The 14,764-nt window shown below is 38.1% G+C and overlaps 1 protein-coding gene across 1 annotated transcript in view; it reads right to left on the minus strand.

Moving 5' to 3' along the window:
* Window positions 1-14,764, minus strand: part of LOC145981626 (nucleolar protein 14-like) — a 54,657-nt gene that overhangs the window by 24,084 nt on the left and 15,809 nt on the right. The window contains exons 6-8 of the mRNA XM_083115007.1: window positions 10,808-10,962; window positions 7,388-7,449; window positions 2,059-2,235 (exon numbers count right to left, since the gene is read on the minus strand). Coding sequence (XP_082971133.1) covers window positions 2,059-2,235; window positions 7,388-7,449; window positions 10,808-10,962 — 394 coding nt within the window. The remainder of the gene's footprint in view (window positions 1-2,058; window positions 2,236-7,387; window positions 7,450-10,807; window positions 10,963-14,764) is intronic.

The raw sequence follows: 14,764 nt of genomic DNA on the forward strand, positions 1-14,764 counted from the left end.
AATACACAAGTTTGACAAAGCTTGTCTTGAGTTCACTTCATGCGCTTGGGCTAATGAATCGATACTGGATACATACGCAATTTAAAGTGGGATCTGAACCATTCTACATATCTCCACCGTGAAATAAACCCAGGACACTGGCCCTCGCTGAAGACTTTGAATCCTAGCAACAGATTGCTTTTGATTGATTGATTGATATGTTGTTTTAAGTCCACTTTATGCACAGTAAGGCTAATCGGGACTGGACCTACAGTTTAAAGTGGGATCCGAACCACTTGTGCCTCTACCGGGTATCGAACCCGAGACCCCTTGATTACAAGGTGACAACGCTACCACTGCGCCATTGGGGAGGCCACAGCAACAGATTGCCAATTTACAGAGTAAACAGAGATCCTACACAATCAGATGCATAAATTGAACCTAATAGGTGGCAGTTTGAAGCAGTCATTCATTACCCCAACCCACGAAAGATGGTCATTACTAGGGATGTGCCGAAGCCGATTACGGATGTATGAAAATTGGCCGAAATTGACACATCGGCATCGGTATCAGAATCGGCAAAAGTCCGATATTTAAACCGGTACAGATTATACTAGTTTTACCTTCATAACAAGTTTTATATTCTAGTTTTGTAAGATTTATTGAAAATTTGGTTATGATTCGTCATTATTGTAGAGTTTTTGTAATAAAATTATTGCAAACTCTCATTCAGAGGATCAACCTAACTATAAATCGGAAATAAAACAGTACATTGCTGAACCAGGATCTGCTGTTGTATTGGATATTCAAACCTGAAGCAAGTGCTGAGAAAATACTTGGGCATACCTGCTGCATCAGTATTCATTGATTGAGTGTTCAGTGTTGCTGAACAGATTTGAGATAAGAGAAGTAGGTTACTTCCTGAAGTGCTTCCAAATCTCGTGTTTCTGAAGTTGAATCTGGCAGAACAGGAATTCATTTTGCATTTCAAAGAATTGCCTGTGTACTAATGTTTAATCTCTTGAGAATCCATGTTCTTCTTAAAGGTTTACATAACATTTTGTAGATGCAAATGTACATTCGCATCTCTTGAGAATATAGTATATGTATATACATATGAAATGAACATAGCAAATTTATTTTTGTCATGCTGAAAATAACATCCCATTTCTGTTTAATAATTTTATGTATCGGAATCGGTTAAATATCGGCATCGGTATCAGTTCCAAAAATTATCGGTGAGTACATCAGCATCGGTAAATTTTCAGCTTCGTCACATCCCTAGTCATTACTACTGATTATCACCATATCCTTGCATTTTTTCTTAGGAATATAAAATCTTACTGCTTTCTCATTGTTAAATAATTTTAAACACATTATACACCAAAAAAATGTCAACTGTGTAGTGGTTTCTTACTTCCACTTCATTCTTGCCCCAGTTTTATATTTTCCCACAAACTATACCATAATATTGGAGTTTCACTGCATACACTATTCCTTGAAATATGATTGATACTGAAGTTCTTCACAATTCTCTGTGTTACCACTTCCTTTATAACAAATTAAAAAGCACAAAACAAATTGATATTTTGACCGAAACACCTAGGTCTTCTTCACGTAAGGAATTAAAATATGATAAAAACAATTACGTATGCAGATGATGTGCACAGCTGGAATGTAGCACTTGTTGTTATCAACCTCCGACAAACATGCTGTAATTCTTTTACAAAAAGAATGAAGCAGCACAAAAACCTCACGTGTTCCCGGTGGTACATTTGACACGTTACATGTAAAATTCTGCAACATTTGTAATTTTTACTTTGATATATCTTCGTTTACGCAACAAAATATATTAAAGTGGTTTGTACCAGCAATATTTTTTTTTTCAATTTACAATTATTATATAAGACGTAAACGAGTTACTAAAGATATATCCACGAAACTTACTTGTAAATGTTTTATTAATTTCGGTAAGTTTTGCAGATATATCTTTAGTAATTTGTTTATGTCTTATATTATCAACTGTGTTGTTTATTCCCCTCAACATGAATTACAATTATTGTTTACTATAAGCTCTACCTTCTTCCTCACTATCATCAGTTTTTAGATCAGAGAAACTATCTTCAGCCTCTTCATCATCATCTTTGCTATCAACTTCTTCATCTTCACTTTTGTTTCCGTCTTCATCTTCACTTTTGTTTCCTTCATCATTTTCATGCTCAACATTTTCTTCTACTTCATTCTCTGACAATGGCTCTAAAAGTACATAAAAAAGCTAAAAAATACACAAAAAGATGAAATGAACCCAACACCATATACAGGGTGTTTCTAAAGGTCGTTTACAACGCTTGGGAGGTGATTCCTCACACGAAAACAAGCAAAAAGTCTAAGTTCCATTTTTACGACTGAGGCTTCGTTTCCGAGATAGGAGCCTCGCAAAAGGTGACAAAGTGAACGTCACACCTAACTGGGACGAATACTATCACAGATAGAGAGGCGGTTCCAAGGGAATCATAAAGGAATCGTATGTGCTCAGTCCGGAAGTCACTATGAAAAGTTCACTGCACGCATGCGCAATGGAGTCCTCAAAGGAATTGGGGATTTCCAGCAACAACAATGCATGGAAAAGGTATGTAACGCAGCAAGAAGGACCGTGACAATGAGAAATGCGTTCAAGACAACACATCCCGACCTCAAACATCAAAACATGACCACCGAACACAAAATCCGAAAAGTTGAGCATGGTTGCATACCCCAGTTACACGCGAGGAATGAACGAATCATGTCATGTGGCATACGAGAGACAGGAGGAGGGAAAGAAAAACACAATATCAGATGATTGCGACAACGTGTATTTTTACACGCGACAACTGCGTAATATCCACCCCACACACACACACAACAAACAACAAATGCTACAATATCTTACGCACAGACAGTCCGTGTCACTGTACACCAACTGAAGATGTCACTTTCACCACACAAAGGGGGTGGGGAGCAATACCAAAAGTGTTCTCACTGGTATTTGCCGAGGGCAATAATCACAGACGGTTTTCAAAATGTCTGCCGTTTACTTCTACGCAGAGATGACAGCGACGAATCAAGGATTGTCGAGTACGAGCAAACAAGCCAGGTGTATCTGCTACCGTCGCGGCGGCGACGTTGATGCGAGCAACGAGGTCCTCAGCTGATGTGACAGGTGTGTCGTATACGAGGGTTTTCATTTCTCCCCAGAAGAAAAAATCGAGAGGGTTGAGATCTGGCGACCTCGGTGGCCAAGGCACAGGCTCATCCCTACCAATGAACCTATTGCGAAACACGTCATGCAGGGAATGTCGTACATTATGATCGAAATGAGCTGGTGCACCATCGTGTTGGTACCACATTTCTTGCCGCAGTGCCAAAGGTACGGTCTCCAACAGTTCAGGCAGAACCTCACTAAGAAATGCATGATACGTGCGACCATTCAGGCGAACAGGGAGAATGTATGGTCCAATTAAATGATCATGTACTATCCCGCACCACACATTCACTGAAAACCTGTGCTGGTGATGGGCCACAAAAAGTGCATGTGGGTTGTCAAAGTCCCATACATGACTGTTTCTACTATTGAAGACATCCATCCTGGTGAAAATGGCTTCATCTGTCCACAATACGTTTGCCCCGAAGTGAGGGTTTGTGTCCAGCTGATGCAACAACCATTGGCAAAACTCCATACGAGGGCGAAAGTCACGAGGTAACAGTTCTTGTACTTTCTGCAGTTTAAAAGGGTGCATTGCTTCATCTGACAACACTCGCCAAACATTCACAAGAAACGTGTTTCGTGCCCGAGCGAGCACTCGCGTACTGGTGCCAGGATGTTCTGCGACCGCTGTTAACACATCTTCTGCAAACTGATGTGTGCGTACACTTCGGGGTCTTCCAACTTCTTGTCGCGGTGGTAACACTGACCCTGTTTCACGCAGTCGACTGTCCACTACCTGAAAGAAGGTGTGAGACGGTAAACGTCTATGTGGAAAGCGTTCTCCATAAAGACGCCTTGCCTCACGGCTATTACCACGTGCCTCCCCATACATGAGATGCATGTCTGCTAGCTGCTGGGTCGTATACGCAGCCATCTGTGTAATAGGGAGCTGGAACTGCAAAGTATTGTTTTTGTTTAACACTGGCACACTGCACAAATTGGCCGTATCACCATACGAACACCACAGACCAATTGTTGCGATACTTGACTTGCCCACTCCACCACGTCAACTTCTTTCAATGCAACATACTAGTACTCTTCAATGCGTATGACAACCTAGAGCGAACTGCTGATCATATCCCAGCACCTGCAACACGATTGGGACGACTGCCGGAGAGAACCAACCCTTCGAGCTCCTCTCGCGGGAACAGCAGTCATGAAGGTCAAACGTAGACTACGAGAGCCAGACTTGCCTGTGCAGCGCTTCCAAAACTGGTCTCTTTTACGTCACAATGATCGCGTGCGAACACTTTTGGTATTGCTCCCCACCCCCTTTGTGTGGTGAAAGTGACATCTTCAGTTGGTGTACAGTGACACGGACTGTCTGTGCGTAAGATATTGTAGCATTTGTTGTTTGTTGTGTGTGTGTGGGGGGGGGATATTACGTAGTTGTCGCGTGTAAAAATACACGTTGTCGCAATTATCTGATATTGTGTTTTTCTTTCCCTCCTCCTGTCTCTCGTATGCCACATGACATGATTCGTTCATTCCTCGCGTGTAACTGGGGTATGCAACCGTGCTCAACTTGTCGGATTTTGTGTTCGGTGGTCATGTTTTGATGTTTGAGGTCGGGATGTGTTGTCTTGAACGCATTTCTCATTGTCACGGTCCTTCTTGCTGCGTTACATACCTTTTCCATGCATTGTTGTTGCTGGAAATCCCCAATTCCTTTGAGGACTCCATTGCGCATGCGTGCAGTGAACTTTTCATAGTGACTTCCGGACTGAGCACATACGATTCCTTTATGATTCCCTTGGAACCGCCTCTCTATCTGTGATAGTATTCGTCCCAGTTAGGTGTGACGTTCACTTTGTCACCTTTTGCGAGGCTCCTATCTCGGAAACGAAGCCTCAGTCGTAAAAATGGAACTTAGACTTTTTGCTTGTTTTCGTGTGAGGAATCACCTCCCAAGCGTTGTAAACGACCTTTAGAAACACCCTGTATATCTTAAAAATGACAAAATTTGCAATTTCTGTAGATAACAAGATGTTACAATTTGGTGAATTCTTAATGTTACTGCCAATGTACTGACATACTAAAATGTTACTTGCTATAATCGCCTACTACAAGCATTTACGTATTTTAAACTGTAATTATATCATGCACCAATCTACAGGGACATGATTATTTTTTTTTTATGAAAACATGAAATGTGAGATTTCAGTTTTGGACTTGTATGTGAAGTGGAAAAACTGAACTTGTAAAAACAGGAATAAACTTGAAAACATTTCAATAACTATGCAAATTAATTAAATATTTTTTTAACAAAATCAATAAGATACACACACTAGGATTAGCTCCAAAAATAAAGTACTTTCATTTATTTTCTTCTTGCACACAAGCATAATAATTTCATGTAAACTTTTGCAAAAAAGAACTTACTAAATTAAAAATTACTGTATTTCTCAATTAAGAAGTTCTTTTTTTCTTTTTTGTCGTCGTCGGGCTTTCAGAGAATTACCAAGAAGTCTTCTAACAGTTGGGCTGAAAAGTTCGTAGGCCGGATAATTAGTTCGTGAGATATAGCATTGTGAGTGAAGCAGCTTTTGTTATTGTGAAAAAATGGATAAAAAAGAATTTCGTGTGTTAATAAAGCATTGCTTTTTGGTGAAAAAAAATACTGTTGAAGCCAAGGCTTGGCTTGGCTTGATAAACATTATTCGGACTCTGCACCAGGAAAATCAACCGTTGAGAAGTGGTTTGCTAAATTTAAACGAGGCGAAATGAGCATCGAAGACGATGCACGCAGTGGACGCCCCAAAGAGGCTGTTACCGACGAAAACATCAAAAAAGTCCACAAAATAATTTTAAATGATCGTAAAGTGAAGTTGATCGAGATAGCTGAGACTTTAAAAATATCAAAGGAACGTGTTGGACATATTGTGCATGAATATTTGAACATGCGAAAGCTGTGTGCAAAATGGGTGCCGCACGTGCTCACAATCGATCAAAAGCAACAACATTTTAATGATTCGGAGCAATGTTTAGCGATATTCAACCGTAATAAAATTGCTTCCCCATCCACCATATTCTCCAGATCTGGCCCCCAGTGACTTTTTCCTGTTTGCAGACCTTAAAAGAATGCTCTCTGGAGAGATATTTAGCACTGATGAAGAGGTAATCGCCGAAACTGAGGCCTATTTTGAGGCTAAAGAGAAATCGTACTATAAAAATGGCATCGAAAAATTGTATGACCGCTATAATCGTTGTATCGCCCTCGAAGGCAACTATATTGAATAATAAAGTCGAATTTTGTCAAAAAAATATTTTTTACTATGTTAGCCTACGAACTTTTCAGCCCAACTGTTATGTTGCTATGATGGCTAATTGGAGCCAATGTTCAACATTCATTTAAATTTTTGGAGTGAGTCCCTGCAGGAGGCACTCCATGGTCAGACACAAAGAAGAAAGGGAATCTTTAAGTTTACACTTAATTTCATTTCACATAAGTGAAGGTTAGAAGACTTAAGTGGGCATGCCACGTGGCACAAATGGGAGAGGAAAGAAGATTGTTGTTGGGAAACCTTATGGTAAGAGACCTGTAGGAAGGCCAAGACAAAGATGGAGGGATAATGTTGAGATGGCCCTAAAGGAAATCGGTAGGGATGGAAAAGAGTATATAGATTTTACTCAGGATAGGGACAGATGGAAGGCCTATGTTCCAGCAGCCATGAACCTTCGGGTTTAAGAAGGCTACAGAGTTAGTTATAAGTGAAGGTTATGGATGCTCTACTAGATTTGACTCTGTACAATAAGTGTAGTCTTGAAATCAAATTTGAGATTTTATTCACCATAAGGATAAAAATACCAATTAATTTACTTCTCTTGAACCAGAGTTCTTCTCGCTCATTTTCCATACCAAATTTTGATCTTATATTCACCATAAATATGTCTGTCTACCTATTTACCAGAACACTGCTACCGTTATATGATATACATACATATATGCAACAAAGCAAAATTTAAAATTTCACCATTAATAATGAAATCCTTCTTTGACAGTCACCAATACTTCCTGGGTAGATAACACTGGCATAATGACAACTGTTGAACTGTTTTAAGCTTTGTATAGTAAAGAGAATCAAAAGACAATAGTACCAAGGTGCAAAAGGTTGAAGTTTAGACTTGGAAAGATGTGAAAAAGGGTATTGAAAGTCAATTTACCTTTCACGTTATCCTCAGTAGATTCTTCAGCAATCTCCTTGGTTTCTGGTTCTATGTCAAGCCTGTAAGATTATACACAGAATAATATACTAGCACGGAGGCAGAAAATAATTTCAAACTTGTGTGTAAATTAAATCTCTTACCAATACAACTGAAATTATATATGTACATTTGGGCATGCATTATTTATACCCGAGGCATATTTCACCGTTTCCATTACATACTTTGATTATACTGTCACTATCCTAGCAAAAAAGGTCAATGTATGGGAACTGAAAGCCCCTGAAATTGGGCAGAAAACAGCAACTGTGAAGTGAATATATTTGTAACTTCACATCTTAGATAACATTTTCCATATCAAACTTAATGAGTGCACATTTTATGAAGAGACTTCACGAAATTCAAACCAAAACTTCTTGATGCTAATACTGATATATCGATATTGACAACCTAAATAAAAACACAATCATCAATAGGGTTAAGCCAATATTTTGTGTGAGGAAGAGTGTGGAATACCCCTGAACACATCTCATGTCCTTTAGTTGGGTTTGTTCATGAATTATTAATTTATGAAAAATTACAATGTGGGAGAAAAGCACTTTGATGATGATGAAGGCTGAACTGATATAAATGCTACTGTATCTGTATTGGAATTTGTCAATTTAAATAGAATCACCAGGATTTTTCTATAGCATAGATATCTCACGGGGTCTGGAAAAGTGCTGCCTACAAGAGGCATTCCATATGGATTTACACTTTCGAAATTCCCATTATCCAGTCTGCCATTTGGCTTGTCGTAACGGTTGCTGATAGGCAGTACATAGGTCTGCCGCCAGCTGTCAGTACGTGCAAGGACAGCATGGAGAGCGATCAGCAGGGACAGTGTTGGATGACGTGGTTTCTGTGGAAGGAGGGTGTAGCCACAGCAGAGATTCACAGGCGATTGGTAGCAGTTTTGCTGATTCTCACCAATACTGATACTTGAAATTAGGGATGGGCCGATAAAGTACCGAAATAAAATTTACCGATACCGATATTCTACCGATACGATATAAAATTAGAAATGGTCCGTGAAGAACCTGAAATGTTCATTGATCTCCTTAATAAATATGTGTTTTGAGGTGACTGCAAAAGAAGTTGAATATTTAGAGAATTACTTTCTTAAAAAGTAGGGCATCGAGATTATCCATAAAAATTACAACAAAATGGCAGAATTTTGCACTAAATTATAAGATATTTATTGATATATCGGATCGGTAAAATAATCGGTAATTTTACCGATAAACCGATATGCCTATATCGGCTGATACCAATAGAGTACCGATTAATCGGTCCCATCCCTACTTGAAATTATAACACTTGAAGGTAGTTAGCAATTTTTATAAATTCAACACTGCAAATATATCAGAGAGAGTTTTGCTCTAATACATTCATAATTTCACATGAGATAATAATACAGTGCGTCCCACTTGCTATTGGCCCCAAACATTTTCTTTATAACTTTGTAAAGGAGATGAGTACGGAACAAAAAATTGGGGGAGACAGGTAGGAGAGAGTGAGAAAGCTAGGTTGTAAGCGGCAAGATTGTTGTTCATATCGGACACAAGTGGACCTGCACAACATGACATCCATCACTTGTTAGCTCATTTCGCTCATCTCAAAAACATTTGGACACCAAGGTCGCCTGATCTTTCACTCCCTGATTTCTTCCTTTGGGGCATGTATAAAGGTAAAGAGTATCTGAACAAACTGTGGAGTATCGTGACAGTGGAAGAAAACACTCACCAGCAAATCGAGCCTGTAGCTGCTGAACAGCTAGCGATAACCTTTGATAACATGGAACTTCGCTTTGAAGAGCATCTACATGCTAACGGAAATCACTTTCAACACCTTATGCAATGATCAGTCAATTCATAGATTAAGTTGAATCTGCCTATAATTTCATCCCCATGTATTAGTTATTTCACACGTTATGTGGGACCAATAGCAAGTGGGACACCTGCTGTAATCATAAAATCCATTTCTCTCCATCAGTGTTGTTGCAAAAATAATGAAAATTATTCTTTCAGGATATTTAGACTCCATGAAACTGTCAGGCAGCATTCTTGCAGACTCCACAAGACACTTGGACACTGCAAAAGTATTGAATGGTTTTGCTGGTTAAATTCCTACTGATGCCAATATCATTGGTATCAGTATGGGATCAGCCCCATCATAATTCATAATAGGGATGGGACTGATTAATCGGTACTCTATCGGTATCAGCCGATATAGGCATATCGGTGTATCAATTTATCGGTAAAATTACAGATTATTTTACCGATCCGATATATCGATTATTATCTGATAATTTAGTGCAAAATTCTGCCATTTTGTTGTAATTTTTATGGATAATCTCAATGCCCTACTGTCTTAAAAAAGTAAATGTCTAAATATGCAATTTCTTTTTCACTGCAGTCACCTTGAAACACACATTTATTAAGGAGGTCAATGAACCTTTGAAGTTCTTCAAGGACCATTTCTAATTTTATATCGGATCGGTAGAATATCGGTAAATTTTATATTGGTACTTTATCGGTATCGGCCAAAATTTCATATCGGCCCATCCCTAATTCATAATGAGGCTCATACAGGGTGGAGCATTTTCGACTACACAGTTTGAGGTTGGCAACACTGCAAAACAAATGAATTGGGAGGGCGGTTTCCTCCTGCCTTGTGTACACTGTGACTTTGGATTTCAGTAGAAATGGAGCATTGGCATCTACAGCAACGTATACTTTGTGTGGAGCAGTTCGTGTAAACGAAGTCAATTGTAGCGGTGCAGTGTGCATTCTGCAGGGAGTATGGTGATCAACAATGCCGTGGACGAGTTCCTAACAGGAAAACAATCAATGAATGGTGGAAACACTGGCGTGAAGTTGGAAGTGTTCAAAATAAACTGCATGGGAGAAAAAGAGCAGTCAGAACAACAGAGAACATTGAACGTGTGCGCGTTGCTGTGGTTCACAGTCCTCGGCGTTCGCAAGGGACATCATTTGAAAGATGTTATTTTCAAGAAATAATTGTGTGCACATTGTTCATGTACACATTTTCTGTAATCCAAAGGTGCGATGTTTGTTCTAGAAATGAAAAATAAAAGTAAATGTCATCAGCAAATCCTGTCTTCATTATAAAATAGGTAGTCGAAAATGCTCCACCCTGTATTTAGAAAAAAAAAATGGAAACATGAATTATATTTACAAGGATCATGTTTCGTGTGCAATGCCTCAGCACTTCACCTCAAAATCTGTCAGGAAAGGAACTACATTGTCGTAAAAGTAATTTATAGCTTTCTATTATGAAATGTCAGAAGTTTGGCAATCAAAGCACAAAATGAAGAGCCATTGTTTCAATGGAGGAGAACAGGCAGAATAAACGTACCCATCATCCAAATCATCTGCACTTCTATGTTTCGGTGCATCTGATGAATCTTCCACAAAGCCCTTCATTCTCATAAGCCTCTCCTCTTCCAGCTTTTCGAGACGTTCTTTTTCCTCCACTACCAATTCTTCTTCGGTTTTCAATCTGTCCGTTGGCTACAAAGAGAACAATCATAAACAATATGAGAGATGTAGCAAGCTCATAACCGTCCACACACAAGAGCAAAAATTTTGATAACAGAAAATAACAAGTCAGGGTAAATACATCAAAGTGTTAATACAGTGGAACTTCAATTTTACGTTCCCGGATATTACATTTTTCCAGATTTGAAGTTTCTGCACACCCTGTCCCGTAAAAAATGTAAAATCAAGGTTCCACTGTACCAAAGTGATGATATAATAGAAAATACAGACACATGGTACTAGTGTCTATATGCCTAGGTGCCCGATGGCAATTAGACATGCATTATGCATGGAATTAACATACAAAATTACACATGTAAAAAGCTACGGAAGTTTGTTGGTTTTCTTCGTCAGTCCATTTCTATGAAATACTTGCTGCTGCCATCCACTGATAAAATAATGTATCTTCATTCCCCTGAAAGAAGTATTTATACATCGCATACATTTTTTGCACAAAAAATAAGAAAATAAAAAACAAAGGTATCTACAAAGAAGCACATACCACAATGCATTATACACATCAACCAAACACAGTAGTGGCCATGCCCCCTATGTGAAACCCAATGTTACAACTAAATTCCAACAAAAGCAGATGACCCAATAGACAAGAACAAACCACAACAGTCCACCTAGCAGTTCACAACAAAACTGCACATGCAAGAGGCATGCTAAACAGTTAACACACTCAGTTCTATTGCAGATGGTGACAGATGAATAAATGATGATAAGTAGAGCCCCGAAGTTTGGCAAAATGCCTCTTTTTATCTACTGCATATATTGATAAATTTTTTCCGGATAAACGTTTCTTATGTTGTTTCAAATGTTTTGGAAGCCTTTTCATTTTGCCTATTTTGCCTATTTGGGACCCCACTGCCTATTTTTAATTATAATGCCTTCTTTTGCCTTTTTCAATGAAATTTGACATTTTTTTTAAAAAAAAATGTGTATATATATTATTTTTCTCCCAAAAAACGTTGTTGGCATTAATTTTTCTTCCGTTTATTATGTGAATAATTTTCGCCTTATTTAATATTGAACTCACGCATGTTTCAACATTGCTGAAGGAGAAAAGTGTGAGAAAAAAGTATTTCATGCTGAGTCAGGATATTGCCTTTCGGTTAACATTTCTTGTGCATGATTGACTGCTGAAGTGGACAGGTTGATTTCGAACACAAAGAAGATATTTCTGAAATCTCCCTCTCGAACCCGAAAATTTCAGGAAGTTGCGATTGAGCTTCGTTTACCTCAGCAACCAGTCTTGACGAGATAGGGAAGCTGGATATCAGCAGCTATATATTATGCTAACAACCTTCAAAAAATCAGTGAGGTGATAGATGCTCTTCCAGAAAATGAAGCGGCTTCAATTCGTCAAGTGAAAAAAACTCCTGTGCTATTCAAGTTTACTTTTGCACATTATGGTGCATTGCCAGAGACAATTACAATTATAGCATCCATGAAAATCTTCGAGGAATCTATGCAGCAGATGATGGAAGTGCCAGGAGAAAAGGGGTCAGCTGTTGCGGATAAGTGCTAACGGGTAGTGAGTGCAAATGAGGACTTGAAACAACTGAAAACAATTTGTGATATTCTAAAAGGTGAAAATGCTGTTACCAAAATGAGTCCAGCTACATTAGCTTGTTATATGTATGCTCCAATAACTTCTGTCGAAGTAGAAAGATCATTTTCTATTATGAAAAACATTCTCTCTGACAGACGACTATCAATGAATGTTTAGAACTTAAAAAGCACCTTGTAGTTATGTGCAATCAAGATGGAGAAAATTGAAATGCTCTTCCCAATTTAGATTTTAACATTTTGCAAGAAATTATAGATAAAAGTAAGCGACTTCTAAATGTGCCTTTTTTCGGTTTATTTTGCCTTTTTTTCATTTTTAGTGCCTATTTACCACATTATAAATGCCTTTTTGCCTGCCTACTTTAACGAAAATAAATGCCTGAACTTCCGGGCTCTAATGATAAGGCAAGTTCAAAAATAAGAGTTCTAAATTGTGGAAAATTTGGTGAAGCCACACATTGGTTACGTAGTAAAGTAACCTTTAGCACACAGAGCCTTGCGTGCGAGGGAAACCTCTGTGGATGGGAACTTTTCAAGCATGCTTTTCAAACTTGCAGCGATGTACAAACAAAATCGTATGAACTAATTGTCGTAGAGATTAAATATTTTTTTTCTTTTCACGGAAATGGATGGCTTTTACCGGAGATGAAATTTATACATTATACCTCCCAATAATGAAAATTAAAGGAAGAACAAAATCAAAATTTTACAAAATGAATTGGTATTCAGCAAAGTGAATGAGAAAAATGTAGTATGTAGCAGTGGTACAAAAATAACAATGTATAAGTGGGGAGAATGTTGCTAGCTTACGGAAACAATTTCTGGAATTTTTGCTTCTCGCATCGGCCCTATGGATGCTGGATGGACCAAAATTAAGAAGAAGCACGATAAAAGACCACTCTTTGAGCATATGTAATGTTCATTCAAGAAAAAAAAATGAAATTTTGCAACATTTTTGAAAGTCTTAATTTTTGGGAAATTTTGAAAAATTGGGCCTTTGCCCCTGGGTCCCTAATTGTCACATGTTGTTAAAGTGTTTTTTTTGTTCTATTATTACATGTAAAAGTGAAATATATCAGCAAAAAGTGGTGGTTGAGGAGTTATAAAGATCTACCCCATAATACACAAAGGGGGGAATCAACATTTTTAAACTCTCCTTGTTAATAATAGTAATTTGAGCATGTCATACCATATTGAACAAAAAAGACGGAACTGAAATATCTGGTGCCTTAATTGCTGCCACATGAACTTTCCATCCATCCACAGTGATTTTACAGGCAGTGGAAAGACTTTTCCCATTCATCCGCTAAGATATCTCTCATAATTTACAGTTCTTACAAGCATTAACCCTTAGATGACGGAGTGTGTTTTGCCGAGAAACTCACCAACGACGGAGGAGTTTTCAGTGCGAATTTTAAACTTCCGCATGTTTTTAAATAAAATGTTATATCTCTGGAACTCAGAAAGCCAGAGTTACAAATTATACCTCGTTCTGTTCAGTACACATGGGGCTATAAGGCTATGCTATAAAAACAAAATTTTCCATTATCAGGTAGAAGAAGAAGAAAAACTTTTTTTTTTTTTTACGAAATTTGAAATTTGTCAGACCCTCTCTCTAGCAACGCCAGGACAAAAAGGTACAAAACGGTACCTACATTTGTCTGATATGTTTTCATTAACATGGAAAAAATTGTGCATGTATATCCAAATATTATCCGAGACACAGTATGTCCAACAAGTCACATACTACGAGAAAGAGCTCCTTGTGGCAATATCTGACAAGCTGGCATTGGCGCAAATACCTGCTGTGACAATATGTCACAACATAAATTTTGATGTAATGTTCAAACTAAGAATAAATATCTGATGAAAGAATCAAGTGGTTTTCCAAACCGTTACATCAAAAATTGTTTCAAGAAAAAATATACATTTCAGAATTTTGGTAACTTTCATCTGAGGGTACAAATTTCCCTTAATAAAAGGTTCGGGGTGGAGGGCTATATTTTAAATTAGTTTCTTATTTCAAAATATTTTCTGACTGCTACAGATGTATACTCTGTGTACATGTTAAGGAAAATTCTAATATTATAGCTTGAATCTTAAACGTCAATGAATTTGATAATTTTGAAACACCCATCAGTGAAACCAAAAGATTCAACCTTCACTCTTGGATGACCTGAAGCCACAGGGAGGGGAGTGG

The sequence above is a fragment of the Lepisma saccharinum genome, chromosome 29, assembly GCF_977018435.1.
Source record: "Lepisma saccharinum chromosome 29, izLepSacc3.1, whole genome shotgun sequence".
NCBI classification, from domain to species: Eukaryota; Metazoa; Arthropoda; class Insecta; order Zygentoma; family Lepismatidae; genus Lepisma; species Lepisma saccharinum.